The sequence below is a fragment of the Sander lucioperca genome, chromosome 1 (assembly GCF_008315115.2).
Source record: "Sander lucioperca isolate FBNREF2018 chromosome 1, SLUC_FBN_1.2, whole genome shotgun sequence".
Lineage (NCBI taxonomy): Eukaryota > Metazoa > Chordata > Actinopteri > Perciformes > Percidae > Sander > Sander lucioperca.
The window spans coordinates 11,824,155-11,839,570 of record NC_050173.1 but is presented as its reverse complement, the minus strand read 5'-3'; the positions used below and the strand labels follow the sequence as shown (position 1 = coordinate 11,839,570).

At 39.9% G+C, this 15,416-nt stretch overlaps 1 protein-coding gene across 4 annotated transcripts in view; it reads left to right on the top strand.

Moving 5' to 3' along the window:
* Positions 1 to 15,416, top strand: part of atp2a2b (ATPase sarcoplasmic/endoplasmic reticulum Ca2+ transporting 2b) — a 38,993-nt gene that overhangs the window by 16,699 nt on the left and 6,878 nt on the right. The window contains exons 6-25 of one of the 4 annotated variants that reach the window (XM_035998284.1): positions 1,379 to 1,459; positions 2,257 to 2,342; positions 3,434 to 3,589; positions 3,758 to 3,899; positions 4,104 to 4,270; positions 6,928 to 7,016; positions 7,252 to 7,354; positions 7,486 to 7,617; positions 7,765 to 7,884; positions 8,212 to 8,430; positions 8,608 to 8,731; positions 9,222 to 9,433; positions 9,676 to 9,896; positions 10,130 to 10,332; positions 11,105 to 11,190; positions 11,300 to 11,433; positions 11,779 to 11,896; positions 12,103 to 12,223; positions 14,515 to 14,531; positions 14,573 to 15,099. In XM_035998284.1, coding sequence (XP_035854177.1) covers positions 1,379 to 1,459; positions 2,257 to 2,342; positions 3,434 to 3,589; positions 3,758 to 3,899; positions 4,104 to 4,270; positions 6,928 to 7,016; positions 7,252 to 7,354; positions 7,486 to 7,617; positions 7,765 to 7,884; positions 8,212 to 8,430; positions 8,608 to 8,731; positions 9,222 to 9,433; positions 9,676 to 9,896; positions 10,130 to 10,332; positions 11,105 to 11,190; positions 11,300 to 11,433; positions 11,779 to 11,896; positions 12,103 to 12,223; positions 14,515 to 14,528 — 2,528 coding nt within the window. In that variant the 3' untranslated portion in view covers positions 14,529 to 14,531; positions 14,573 to 15,099. Of the gene's footprint in view, positions 1 to 1,378; positions 1,460 to 2,256; positions 2,343 to 3,433; positions 3,590 to 3,757; positions 3,900 to 4,103; positions 4,271 to 6,927; positions 7,017 to 7,251; positions 7,355 to 7,485; positions 7,618 to 7,764; positions 7,885 to 8,211; positions 8,431 to 8,607; positions 8,732 to 9,221; positions 9,434 to 9,675; positions 9,897 to 10,129; positions 10,333 to 11,104; positions 11,191 to 11,299; positions 11,434 to 11,778; positions 11,897 to 12,102; positions 13,798 to 14,514; positions 15,100 to 15,416 lie in introns of those variants that run through there. The other 3 variants (XM_031278020.2, XR_004896509.1, XM_035998239.1) reach the window with 3 other exon arrangements.

The following is a 15,416-nucleotide window of genomic DNA, read 5'->3' as shown; positions in this document are numbered from 1 at the left end:
TTAAAACAAGTTTTCATCATCCTCCCTCCCCCAAATCCAGCAGCACATGTTTGCAACTGATCAAAATAGTTTTCCCATTTTTGGACGTGTTTTTTGCAGGACTCATCTAATCCCCCTTCCCATTCTCTCCGCTCCTGCTTGCCCCCTCTCTTCCTCTCTACTCAGAAGTACACTGCAGAGGACCAAGGGTTGGTTTACATGTCTGTCACCACTCTCCACTGTCCACAGAGGGATCTCTTAAAAGTCCTCTAGGCCATTGTTTTATATTGCTTTTACCTTTCAGGCTGTATGATGTCTTACTGTAATATTTCATTTTGGTGACAGTGACATTTTCCTTTGTGCTTTGGAATTTCATTAAAATGTCAGCCATTCATTTTGGGTGCTATGGGGAACCTTAGTTGTCTCATAGTCTTACTGTAATAGTACAGTATTTTACAGAAACCTAATAGTTCCAAGAATTTAATGTACTTTACAGACTCCTTTTTTTTAAAAAACGTCTTCGTAGGGCATTTTTTTTTTATTCTTCTTCATAGATTTGACCTTTCAAGAGATAGTATATTGCTAGTTTGTTGTTCCAGTCCCATCCCATATACTGTAAGTGCTTTGAAATGGAAAACTCAAAGAAAAATATCACTTAAAAGGAGATGTGCATTTGAAAGCCCAACGTGGTCTAACTTTTAAATACACTTTTCTTTAATCAGTTCACAAAGATCGAAAGATTAATTATTAACACCTTGTATCTGCCCAGATCCAAACCAAACTGCATGTGAAATCCTACAGAGGAGTAAAACAGTTTGATACCCTTTTTTAAGCAAAGCTAATAAACGTCACTGGCTTTGATGGTACTTAACTGCTTTCTGCAGAGGAAACGCTTGTTTGGAATTTGGTGTATATTTACATTTGTTTTACTGGAGATTGCTAAAACCATGTGTTAGTGGAAAGAATGAGGAGAAATCTATTTGTGTCCAGTGCAGGAGATGAGTGGAACTTTAATAAGTTTTTAATGCATGACTTTCCCTTAGCCTCTCTACAACAAATAACTGGAGTTTGATTATTTTATCAGTCACAAGGAACATGAGTTGGGATAACACAGCAGTTGATTTCATTTCCAAGACTTGGTGTCTGTGTGTGGTGGTTTTTTGATTGTTTGTTAATTGTGCTTATCTTAAGGTATTATCTCTTCATAATAACATGCTCTAATATGTCTTTGTACGTGTAGGACATTTACATGGCTGGATACAGTATTTGATCAAATCCGAACACCACCTATCTGCTTTTATTGCTTGTATTTATTGCTTGTATCTTGCCATATACAGATGCTTTTAAATTGTAATGAGGTACTTAAGTATGTCCTGTGCTTTGTTGTTTCTGTCCACAGTTGGTGATAAAGTGCCAGCAGACATTAGGCTGTCGTCTATCGTGTCAACAACACTGAGGGTAGACCAATCAATTCTTACAGGTAAAACCATTTTTTAATTGTTCATCCCATTTTTGTATGTGTATTTCTATCTGTTCATGTTTGTGTCTCTGTGGCCTGACCCATTACACATTAGTATACATTTTATATCTTTCGGGTACAGCTTACAAATAAATATATAGACATGCATTACTTGTACATAATTTCCTGGCCTGCCTCTGCAACAGACTCGCCTTATTTGATCAACCCAGACACAAAACTAGAATGTGCTTTTTCTTCCTGCTTTTGATGCACATGCCCTCATTACACCCTGTTGTCTTGGCCGCTCAGTCAAAACAAAAAGAAGTGAGTGTGATGTGGATTTGAGGAAAAGTAAATGGATGAATAATTGGACAGCGGTGTAGATGGAAAAGATTAGAAGAGGATGTGGATAATTCACGAGAGAATAGTTTTATGTGAATCAAGTCCTTAAATCGCTTGTCTTCCTCTGCTGCCTTAATTGGAAGCAAATTCCATGGGATATTTTAGTGTTTCAGCTATTTTTCCCCTCTCTTCCCTTCCCCATTCATGGCTATACCGCTTTTCAAATGCTCCCTGTCTAACTCAGAACAGTGCAGACCTTGCATGGTTGGTTACATGCACAGACATACACAGTGCAAGCACACATCAGATATGGGTTTTGAAAGGAAGTATTGGATAATTGTCAGGCCTGCCCAGTCAGCTGCAAAGCCTTTTCCACACATATTAAATTGTCAACCATGCATCACAACTTTTCTCTCCTGTGTCGAAACCTTCTCACTGCTTCCCTCTCCCATATCCTTTGTCTCCTCTTCCTGCAGGAGAGTCTGTATCTGTGATCAAACACACTGACCCTGTACCAGACCCGCGTGCTGTCAACCAGGACAAGAAGAACATGCTCTTTTCTGTGAGTGACACAAGACCATTTTAGTCTGTTGAGTAATATTTTACATGTTTTTAGTGTCTGACTACACCTATTAAGGCAACAGTGTTTTGCTGTCATCCTACTACTCATTCTCCTGGTTTTTTATGCTGCCATCCCTCTTCACATCCAATTCTTTGAGAGTGATGGCACTTTTGGAAAATAATAAATTATCCATTTATATTTTTACTTTGTCCATACATACATACATACTTTGTACATGCAAGAGAACATACAATAACGGTGCATGACTAAACAGCTGAAGTGCCCATTCATCTACAATTACATTCCATTTATCTACAAAAGAAATTGTCACATTTGCTTCCATGGCAGCTACCACTGTTTCTAAAATCTGTTGAGGAGCGCAATGTATCGACTCGCTGCATGTTTACACATGCTGCATGTTGAACCTCCTTTCTGTGACACATGTCTCAGAATAGTTGGTAAACTAGTTTTACCCCTTTGCCCAGAAGCAGAATTAAAGGGCGGATCCATTATTTTTAATTTATTTTTAGATTTTTGTGTGAATGTAATGCTGGAGACGCCATATTAATTCGGATCTGAAAGCCACAATAACACAGACGAACCGATCAAAGCAGCAGTAGACCAGCAACTCTGTTTTCTGTGAGGCAAAATTACTATTTTTGTCAAAGGAGTCTGGTGATTTTAAAGTGGGCGATAAGTACTGCTGTGGACAGGGGTAGGGTAGCAGAAGAACATATTTTAGCCACCTAAAAAAAGGCCCACCTAAAAAAAATCTGTATCAGTTTAAGTGTATGCTATAATCAGAATATCTCCACCGACTATGGCTAAGTACTTCATACAAACCCACTTCAAAAACCTAACACTCAGTTATTCCCAAATTTAGCACAACTAACGGTGACTCGGCTATTGCTAACATTCACATTATTCATAACCTTATTGATTAGGTTACTGGGGTAACCTACGTCACTGCTTTTTGCTAACGGCTGACTGCATTTCTATTTGAAAACCCTGAAAAGGATGCAGATGGAGTCGACCTTTAATGTGTAATAAGTTTTGCTTTCTACTCTTTGCTTTTCACTTCTCCTCCATAGGGAACCAACATTGCAGCTGGTAAGGCTATTGGCGTGGTGGTGGCCACCGGCGGCGCCACAGAGATTGGCAAAATCCGAGATGAGATGGCAGCAACGGAGCAGGAGCGCACACCACTGCAGCAGAAGCTGGATGAGTTTGGACAGCAACTGTCCAAGGTAATTTCTTAAGTTACTTTATTCTCTCACTCTGTTTTTCTTTTTATTACAAAACAAAATGTAAATAAAACAACCTTAGCTATTTCTGTTTGATAAAAATGTGTAATGTTGATTTCAGTTAATTGTTGCTATGATCTTTAAATGTAAATTAATGTTGTATGATTCTAGGTTATTACACTGATCTGCATTGCTGTGTGGATCATCAATATTGGACATTTCAATGATCCTGTCCACGGAGGCTCCTGGATCCGAGGTGCTGTCTACTACTTCAAGATTGCTGTGGCTCTGGCAGTTGCTGCTATCCCTGAGGGTAAGCTGAGGAGCCACACATGCAGCTTTGCCCTTGACATGATTGTTGCTCCGAGAGGTTTCAATGCTGTGCCATTACTCAGACTGCAGGAATAATTTTTTGGAAAGTCGATACTTGAGTAAATAAATTCTGTAACTGCTTATCTCCTCTACCATAGGTCCTAATTCTCTTTTCCTCTGTGGTTCTGTTGCTATTTTTCTCCAGGTCTGCCTGCTGTCATCACTACTTGCCTTGCTTTAGGAACACGCCGCATGGCCAAGAAGAATGCCATTGTCCGCAGTTTGCCGTCTGTGGAGACCCTTGGCTGTACATCTGTCATCTGCTCTGACAAGACCGGCACGCTGACCACCAATCAGATGTCTGTGTGCAGGGTAAGAGAAGAGTAAACAGTGGCAGGGACAGAGAAAAGAAGCCTGACACATATCAGCAAAAGCTGAATTGTGTTGTGTTTGTGACTTTCTTGGAGTTATTCATAAATCTGATATAAATACACACCCATGTTCTAGATGCAGAATAGAATTCACAGCTTCAACAAATTAAGGTTGGAGACGCACATTTCAATTAAAAAAGGAGACCTAAAATAATGATATATAATGTTAAAGAACATCCATCCATTACCTCTTGACCTAATTAATGTTCTAACAACAAAAATGTTGTCAGCCATGTCTGTCTCAGCCTTCTCATAGACAATTGAAGTGAATTGTACCTGGCTGTTAGATGTTTCAAAGTTGAATGTTTATCTAATTTAATGGCAAACATCTAAATTTATATTCTATTTCCTCACATGCGATCTGTTGCTAATGACAGCTGTCATTTAAAGGCAGCCCATTAACCTTCAACTTTCAGCTCAGTTAACTTAAAATGATGTTTACATTGCTAGCTTATCTAAGAACATTTACATACATAGTTACACTGGTTCCATAGTTACCAGTGTAACTATCTAAATAGTTACTGTGTGAGAGTGCCCGACAAGGCTACTAACTAGTTCACATTATATAAGCACAACAAAAGTCTTGTATCATTAAAGAAATCATCAATTATCAGACGGGACATGCTCAATGTGTGTTACTGGATGAGTTGATTAAAAGTTAATTGCTGATGGGGGAAAGTGAGTGAAATTAGTGTTCTTTTTGAACCTTTAGATAGGGACATCAGGGGAAATATTTAAGTGGCACAGCATAATATTTAAGCAGAAGACACAGTGGGCACTTTGGAGTTGAAGCTGCCAGTGATTTAAATTGAGTTATCTGTCTCTTAAAAGCTTGCCTGCCAACATTTTCTGGACCCTGACCTAATTTTTAGGTACCAAAATTCTCATGAAACAGAACAGTTGCCATACATGGAAAGAGTAATATCTGGCTACTTTCCTGGCATCTGAGAACTTTCAAGTGTGAACTTTTAACTGAGACGTAAAGAACCCGTTATGGACTTTTGTTTTTGATAGTAGGGATTTATTGAGCACTAAGCACTACGGATGTTGAATGGCTAATATGGGATAATGAAGCATGTAGTTTTACACAGGTAGAGATGAAATATGATTCAAAATTGTTGTGTGCGTATTTATATTTCCATCCCTTATGAGCATGAATAACTTCGGGCTATATGAACTATTATGTATTTACTGTCTATTTTAGTCTTACAAAGTATGTATGATTTCCCATTTAGTGTTGCTTTCTAGCTCATTTTTTGACATGGCATTTCTCCTTCCTGCTATGTCCCTCCATCTTTCTCAGTGTTATTCCTCAGCCCTTTATCTTGTTGGCCTTCTGTTTCCCTTCTCCTTTCTTCCCTTCCATTTGACTCTCCTCCCCCTTCTTGTTCAGGCAGCATGCTGATCAGTATGCAGTAGTTAGTCACTTGCAGCAGAACCAGCAGTAGAGTTGCATAACTGACCTTGTGTTGAAAGATTCTTTCTCTCCCCTCTCTTCTCTTGAGCATCATTTTCTTTATGTCAATATAGTGTTTAACAATTTTGAAAGGCCTCATTTTGGAAACTGTAGGATGCTTTTCCTAGCTATTTGATAATCGCTGAAAGAGAAGCTTGTGCTTGACTCATGCAAATCACTCCTGTCCGAATAGGGCAGTACTAAAGTTTAGTGCCCTGAGTGAATTCAATTCCTTACTTGTTATTGTGTTTTGAATAGCACTGCCACTGACATCACTACTTTTGTAGTCTTGCTGGTGCCTGAGGGGAGTGCAGCCATAATGCCAGCTCATCATTTTTTTCAGATATTTCTGTTTCATCCCTCATGTATCTCTGTCCTGCCCCTCTCAATTTTGGCCGAATGTGGTGCTAATATGTAAGAATGTGTAATGAGTGAATGCATACCCTTGACGTCTATGTTAACGGTTTGAGTGTTGTCTGACTCAAAACCTCTATTGTGATGTTTACCTCTTTGCTTTTTTTCTCTGATTTGGCCTTGGTTGCTTTTTTCAAAATGTCCCTGTCTTTATATAAAAATGAACTGCCTCTCATTTCTCTGTTTTTCAACTTTTAATTGAAAAACTTTGAATCTACTTTATGAAGAGCCTTAGTAAACCAGACACTGTAACCAGTCTCCTTACCCAAAGGTTAGGATACTCAAGGTCAAACTATTTCCGCCTTAAATTGATTCACTTTCATACACTATTCATGACGTGTGACTGCACACAGGAACTCTGTCTGCCTTGCTGTAAGATGACATTTATGGACCCGTTCCCACTAGAGTGCTCAGTGTCTGCTTTGGCTCACTATTTCATTATTATACTCTGCTTTATGTTCAAGCGGACTCGTGATATGAAGGTTCCTTTCCTGTGGATGGTAGTCTGCTGCCACCTGCTGGATGCAGTGTCCTTCACAATCTCAGCTTTTTTTGCCCATCTTTTCTCTTGGCATTAAGACCTGAATGTATAGTGGAATGGCTACAGCACTTAAAATTTGGCACAAAAATATTGTTGCAACTCTAATTTGGGCATTTACCCACAGAGTCAACAAATAGTGTGACTATTAATTTCTAAAAGTTTGTCTTTACATTGTTTGTATTTCTAGATGTTTATTGTTGATCAGGCAGAGGGGGATCACTGCTCATTAAAGGAATTCACTATTACTGGCTCCACATATGCCCCAGATGGAGAAGTGTGAGTATTCATTCTCATACGCATGTGTGCTATAAGATGAAAATAATGTATCTATAACAAAAGAAATCCCAGAACTTATAAGCTAAGGTGAACATTTATTTTGGAATGCTTTGATTTCTACCATGTGGGTCTCAACATGTTACAAATACAAACCCCTTCTCCACCTTGGTTTTTCATGAAAATCTGCACAATTGTCTCACTTGTTGCTTCCTGTCTACATCTGTGTTTTGTTTAGGTTCCATGATGGCAAAACAGTCAAATGTTCCCAGTATGATGCCTTAGTGGAGCTGGCCTCTATCTGTGCTCTCTGTAATGATTCCTCATTGGACTTTAATGAGGTTGGTATTGAATCTTTTTGCAAGTTAACTGGCACATAATCCTTAAGTGCTAATGTGGCTCTGTTGACAATGCCTTACGTGTTTTGTGTAATATCAACCATATAGTTCTTCATTTTTCTGTGTGTGTCCAGACCAAAGGTGTGTATGAAAAGGTGGGTGAGTCCACAGAGACGGCTCTCACATGCTTGGTGGAGAAGATGAACGTGTTCGATACAGATGTCAAAGGCCTGTCCAAGATTGAGAGAGCCAACGCCTGTAATTCTGTATGTAACCTTCTGTTATTCAAAGTCATTTCCTTGCAATAGAAACCAATGTTCTGTCCTTTATTCAAATAAGAGGAAACAAACCAAATGCAGAAAGACTAACAAACTGTTAAAATACAATTTCCATTGTGTTCCACAAATCTTTAGGTAATCAAGCAGCTGATGAAGAAAGAGTTTACACTGGAATTTTCCAGAGACAGGAAGTCCATGTCTGTGTACTGCACTGCTAATAAGGCCCGGTCCTCTGTTGGCAAGATGTTTGTAAAGGTAAGAAATGGACAAATCGAGAACTACTGTGGGATATAAATTGTCCAAGGCTGTGACATAAAAAACATGACATTACTGGTGTTGACCAGCTTTTTTTTGGAAGTCTATCCATGCTATTAAAATAAATGCTTTTCATTAACTTGATATTACTATTACTACTGATCATCTTAGAGAGAGTTTTTTTCATTAAAACATACTAAACATTTTGGAAAATTTGTTTCCCAAAAATGTTAGAAAATAAAATGTTTTGCTTGATGAAAATGTTTCTTAGATACTTTTTAGTCCACCTCTTTGTATCCTCATTCTCCTGTTCGTGCTTGCTCATAGGGTGCCCCTGAGGGAGTGATTGACAGGTGCACACACATCCGTGTAGGCAGTAACAAGGTGCCCTTGACCCCTGGCATCAAGGAAAAAATACTGTCTGTGATCAGGGAATATGGAAGTGGAAGGGACACTCTGCGCTGTCTGGCTCTCGCCACCCGAGACCAGCGCATGAGCAAAGACGAGCTGGTGTTGGAGGACTCCACCCGCTTCATTGAGTATGAGGTGAGAGCCGAGCAGATTGATATGGTCGATGGTTTCACCTAAAGCTTCTGTCTCACTTTTGGTGGCCTTTTCAGGTGTAACATTGTTGGCTCTTAGTGTCTGATGGTTATAAGTGCCGATAAGCAAAAATAATTAGAATGTTGCATCTATTTTTTATTTTGTTTTGTTATCATCCAGACTGATCTGACATTTGTTGGCTGTGTGGGCATGCTGGATCCTCCCAGGGCAGAGGTGGCAGCCTCTATTAGACTCTGCCGCCTTGCAGGCATCAGAGTAATTATGATCACCGGAGACAACAAGGGTATGTAGAGGATGTCACATCTGCTTGGAGAGAGAACTGACTCAAATCATTATAATTTTTTTTTTTTTTTTTTTTTTTTTACACAATGTTCATTCTAATATGCAAGAGAACATTTAACCACACACGCTCACAGGTTTGTGGCACTATCTTTGTGGGGACACGTCATTGCCATAATGCATTCCCTAGCCCGTTACCCTAACCTTAACCATCACAACTAAATGCCTAACCTTAACCCTTTCCCTAACCATAACCTAATTCTATCCCTAATCCTACAACCAAGTCTTAACCCTCAAACAGCCCTTTAAACTTGTGGGGTCCAGCATTTTGGCCTCACAAAGCTGTCGGGACCCCACAAGTATACTGGACTCCCAGTTTTTGGACCCCACGAATATAATTAAACACACACGGAAAATGGCCACATATAGGTCTGCATACTAACTTGCATTCCAGGAAGCCCTGTGAAGTAAATGCTCTCTCATTTGTATCTTAGGGACGGCAGTGGCTATCTGCAGACGTATTGGTATTTTTGGAGAGGACGATGATGTTTCCAGCATGGCATTTACTGGCCGAGAGTTTGATGATCTCTCTCCTGCTGCTCAAAGAGACGCTGTGGTCAAGGCCCGCTGCTTTGCCCGTGTTGAACCTTCACATAAATCTAAGATTGTTGAGTATCTGCAGTCCTATGATGAGATTACAGCTATGGTAAGAAAAAAGGCCCTGTGCGTCTATTTACCTATTCAAAGTGTGTTTGGGACCTCTGGCATGCTGATAAAACATTACTGTCTACCATCAGTTGGTCTATTCTTTTTTAAACATGCACAGTTTCCTCCAAAACAAAATGTTCTTTAAACGTAACCATATAAGATCAATGATCTCCAATGGAAAGTTTATAATACACTGTAAAATAGTTCTTCATAATTTCCTTGTTTTCACTCTTCCTTCAGACTGGTGATGGAGTCAATGATGCTCCTGCTCTAAAGAAGGCTGAAATTGGTATTGCCATGGGCTCAGGCACAGCTGTGGCCAAGACCGCCTCTGAGATGGTGCTGGCTGATGACAACTTTTCCACCATTGTGGCTGCAGTTGAGGAAGGCAGAGCTATTTATAACAACATGAAACAGTTCATCAGATACCTCATCTCTTCAAATGTGGGCGAGGTTGTCTGGTAAGGATGACTGGTTTATACACTTCAAGACACACTCCATTCACCGTACAGCTCAATCCCTCTGAAATACACACACACACACACACACACACACACACACACACACACACACACACACACACACACACACACACACACACACACACACACACACACACACACATACATTGATCCTACCTTAACATCACACAATTTCTTTTACTCTTTCATAATCATGATACTTTTGTGTGTAGCATCTTCCTGACTGCAGCTCTGGGGTTCCCTGAAGCCCTTATCCCTGTTCAGCTGCTCTGGGTCAACCTGGTGACTGATGGTTTGCCTGCCACTGCTTTAGGCTTCAACCCACCAGACTTGGACATCATGAGTAAGCCACCACGCAACGCCCGTGAGCCCCTCATCTCTGGATGGCTCTTCTTCAGATACCTAGCCATTGGATGTAAGTGGTTGCTGTATGTGTAGTGTTTTAGTTTTTCACCGTACCGACTCAACAGCAAAGACGATCTGGCATTTAATGACCACTACAGGCTGATCTTTTGTTTCCCTTATTGTTGATACAAAGGTGCTGGTAGAAAACTTTGGAAAGCATCAACCATAAGCAGGCAATCATACACTGGGACAGCTGGTTGTACGTCCACCTAGTCTGTATCCACGACGTTCCACTTCTGGGATGGCTCCGGTGCCGCAGGAAATTCCGCCGGATGCATGTCTTTTCACCGATGTCCGTTTCCTTCCGCTTTCTTTGTGTTGGAATTTTAAACTCCGGTCGATTAATGAGGACTATGGTTAACTGCTCCTCAGATCTCTGCAGGGTAAATCCAGACAGCTAGCTAGACTATCTGTCCAATCTGAGTTTTCTCTCGCACGACTAAAACAACTTTTGAACGTACACGTTCCACCAAAACAAGTTCCTTCCCGAGGCTATTTTGCAGCGGCTCTGTGTGGAGCTTGGCGCCACCCATGAAGATTGTGATTGGTTTAAATAAATGCCAGTAAACCAGAGCATCCCATCCTGGACTGCTATGTAGACTAGCCAGACCCTCCTCCGCAGCGCTTTGGAGGATGGTCTGGTAAAGCAAGACTAATGTCCATCTAATCAATGCAAAATCTAGCAATTAGCTTGCTCAAATCTGCCACATTAGCCTGATGTGAAAGTAGTGTTAATGTAGGAAGTCACTTAAACACGTCGTCTTTCTGGTTTGTGTCACCAGGTTATGTTGGGGCGGCCACTGTTGGTGCTGCTGCCTGGTGGTTTGTCGCTGCTGAGGATGGTCCAAGGATCACCTTTTACCAGCTGGTATGAATTACAGCCAAACAACTACAATCATGCTAATTATGCACACTTCAACTCACTAACTTAATTGTATCTGCGGTTAGCTTTAATCTGTATTTTTTTCTTCTTATAGAGCCACTTCCTGCAGTGCAGTCCAGACAATCCAGAATTTGCAAATCTAGACTGTAAGGTGTTTGAGTCCCCTTACCCTATGACCATGGCCCTGTCTGTGCTGGTTACCATTGAGATGTGCAATGCCCTAAACAGGTTAGTTTGAGCAAAGCATCCAGCAGCAGGTCAGCAGGTCCAACATGTTCAGAATTATTGTTTATAGTCAGGAGAAACAAATAAAATGTCTCCAGAAAATGCTCTATGTGACTATTTTAACTCCAGATCTTTACATTTTCCATTGTTATTCACTGCTGGCCTAATTGTTGTTTTATTAGTATTTCTGTGCTTCATAACCCTGGTCTATATCTCCATTTCCACTTTCACACTCAACCCATGTGTAAACGTACACTGCAGTTTTTGTAAGTACTGTCTCGACTGTCAGTGAATGGTATTTTTTTTTTTTTTTAACAAACCTGTCCATTTGTCTTTGTTGTTGCTTAGTGTGTCAGAGAACCAGTCCCTGGTGAGGATGCCTCCCTGGGACAACGTGTGGCTGCTGGGAGCCATCTGCCTCTCTATGTCCCTTCACTTCCTCATCCTCTATGTGGAGCCTCTTCCAGTGAGAAATATTTCTTTTAGTTTGACACATAGAATGGGATACTGTGAAATGAGGAACGGAAGTAGTGTTGTCACGATACAATAATTCTTTATTCTGTTGTCAAATATGAAGCTAAAATGGTGATCCAGTCTGCTGTCTCAACAGTGGAATGTGTACCACGCAGACTCAACCACTGTTTGACTTTTGTCCTGTGTGCTTCTTTTCAGATCATCTTCCAGATCACCCCTCTGAATATGACACAATGGCTGATGGTGCTCAAAATCTCACTGCCTGTTATTCTACTTGACGAGATTCTCAAGTTTGCCGCCAGGAACTACCTGGAGCCCGGTAAAGAACTGGAGAAGCCTGCCAGCTGCAAAGGCTGCTGCCTGTCTGCATGTATGGAGGGCATCTCCTGGCCCTTCGTGGCCATTTCCCTCCCTTTGGTCCTCTGGATCTACAGCACCGACACTAACATGGCCGACATGTTCTGGTCCTGACTGACTTGAGCACAACCTCGACTTTTCCATTTCCTCCCCACCCCCACCACCACCACCATCACCTCCCTCTGTCCTCTCCCTTTTCCCTCTCTGCCTTCCTACATGTGATTAGCTTGTGTGTGTGCGTGTTTGTAGAGTTAGCGAGTGTACTTGTGCGTGCCTACCGTGTGTGTACGAGAAGGACCAACTTTAACATGAAACGTAACAAATAATATAAAATGTTAACATTGAAAAGTCACCTGGTTTGAGTTGGGAATGTGTGAGGCTTTAAATGCGAGTGTCAGAAGACCATCACTCTAGTAGTTGTGTTGCTGGTTTGAAAGAAAATATACTGTTGCCAGGTTTTATTATTATTATTATTATTATTATTATTATTATTATTGTCAATATTGCCTTTTAAGGTTTATATTTTTTAATGATTTTGGGAATATCAGTTGTCTTATGTCACTACAGTAACAACAGCAAATAGTTTTGTTTAGCTTCCCTCTTCATGAAAAGAAAATTAAGATATCAGAAATCAATTGATCTGTACAGAGATTGAATTTTATGCAACTTTTTTTTTTCTAAAGGACTTTGTCAATTGTTTGATCAGCGTGGCTTAGATATACCGCCTTCATTTATTTTCTCATGTTTACCATTGTGTCTTCAGTATAAACTCAGAACTCTTTCAGAGAGGACAAGCTCCGTGTGGCAGACGAGGACTGGGAAAGGTTTGGGAGTGAACAATTGAATGCTCTGTTTAAACAAATGAAAAAGAAATCTTGAAAAACAAAGCCGCATGTCCTGTGACCAAGCATGAACTGTATGTGGTTTCTCATTTCTAATTTAATTGTATATGTCCCCCGCCCCTCAAGTATAAATTAACCTCATGGATGTATTTTTTATTATTATTTTTTTTTTACTACAATGATTTGAAAATAAGCCAGTTTTTCTGCACTGGGCAGAGCACAGCTACCTCAATATGATAAAGATATGTTTTTTTGCTCATCTCTAGATGCTTTTCCTAAACGGTCTTGCTAAAGCGTAACATATGAGGTGTGCCCCTATTTTCTTGTGCAGAAAAAAAGGAACAAAATTTCCATTCCCTCTTAACATGTTTAAGGATATATTTTGTTTGTATTGATTTTTGACTTTCATTAACTTTATTTGTGTTTTGCTTTGGAGATAGAACTGAGTGGGGGTGATGTATGTTAATTACATCTCCATAGCGTTTGATTCAAAGGACAGTAATAATAAAATCTGAAGAAAAAATACTAATACAGAAAGGAGTCCAAATGAAATTGGATTGCGACACATAAGAACCCAAAATGTTGTTTACTTCAAGAAAAAAATACCCTCATAAACCCTTTGAATCAAAGTGTTTTCTGTCTTCATTTAATACGATTAAGGCCAATTGTTATGAACGTTATTCATATCCAGTGAGTTGTGTGTGAGAAAATAATTTCAGACCTATGAATGCTTCAGTGTCCTTGGCACAACATGACAGGCAAGAGATACAGCAAAGCAGATCTTGTGTATATTTGACTCTTACAGGTTTTAATATTTAGAGGTCTTTGTTTGTGCTGGGATTAGCACATTTTGTGGTAGTGTGAACATGCTGGATCAGAGGCCATACAGTCAACTGGACTAATCTTAGATCACTTAAGCATTATTTTGTGTGGAAATTTCCATGTGAGACTTCTAAAGCATGTTTTTTGGGGGTAGAAGCCTGGGTTTGTTTGCACTTAACAACTGTGCTTTTCTTCCTCAATGCCTTCCATTGGCTCACCTGTCACTAGAGTGAGTATCCATTTGCTTTTTTCACACTACTAAAATACAAATTAACTACAGTAGAATCTAATAAAACAATAGGACAGCAAAGACTCTACACAGGAACCATTCAACCATTAAATTAAGAAGCATTTTGGGGAAATGTTAACATGTAATTCATGGGTTGCCAATCCATACAAATAAAAACTGATTAGACGATGTTGCCCACATGCCACTATTGTGAATGTCACTGTGTGCTGTTCTTTGCACCGCTCTGACACTTTCCTATATTCACAAAACCAATAAAAAAAAAGAACTATTTTAAAATTGTGAACTGGTCATGAAATGTTTAAGTGTTTTTTACTAATGTGGTTTCTCTCTCCCTTTTAGGTTGGCTCTCATAAAAGCATTGCAAATTATAAGAGTGGGCTCAGAGGCTGGAGTCGTCCTACTCTCCAGCATGTGTGCTCACTCTTAAGTTCACACACCCCAGACATGACGACCAGCAGTGTACCCTTGCACAGACAAAAAGGACGTTTTTACAGTAATAAGACCAAATACATAACTTAAAAGTGGTTGTGCTGGAAAACGGGTACCTTTGCCCTAATGCACCACAACACACACACTTCTTAACATACTTATACCTCTGTGTGCAGATGCTATATCAATATGACACTATTCCAGTTTTGTGTGCAGGGAAGCGTTCAATACCCTCAATGTTCCTTCTTGCATGAAGAACTTCCATGTTAGCTTGTCACATAGATAATCTTTAACACTGGGTTGAATGGTCTTAGCTGTACATCAGTGTACAAAACATTCATGCATGCGTTTCCAGCTGTATGTAAGCTTTGCAATTTGTATTTATAGATTCTAATGTATAATACTCTGACATTAAGATGGGTTTAAGATGGATATACCATAGATATGTAAATCACTGTTTTTATTGTAACGGTTTGGGTAATTTGCACAATATTAGACATGGAAAAGTGATTCATGCTGAACTTGACTGTGCTCTACTTGAGTTTTTTAACTTTAATTTTCCCCTTTTGAAAACTACTGTAGGCCGATCACTGATCTATTTACTTTCTGATGATGTAGTCCTTTGCAATGAGGACAACAGACTAACACTTTGATTCATTGGTAATCCTGCAGTACAGCAGCGTTCTTCTGTTGCCTCTGCATTACTATTATTATTATCATGTATCTTTATCAACTGCTGTAAAACTGTGATCTAAGGTGAGGGGGCGTTTGCAGTCCCCTCAGTGACACCTGGTTGAAGAACAATATTAACC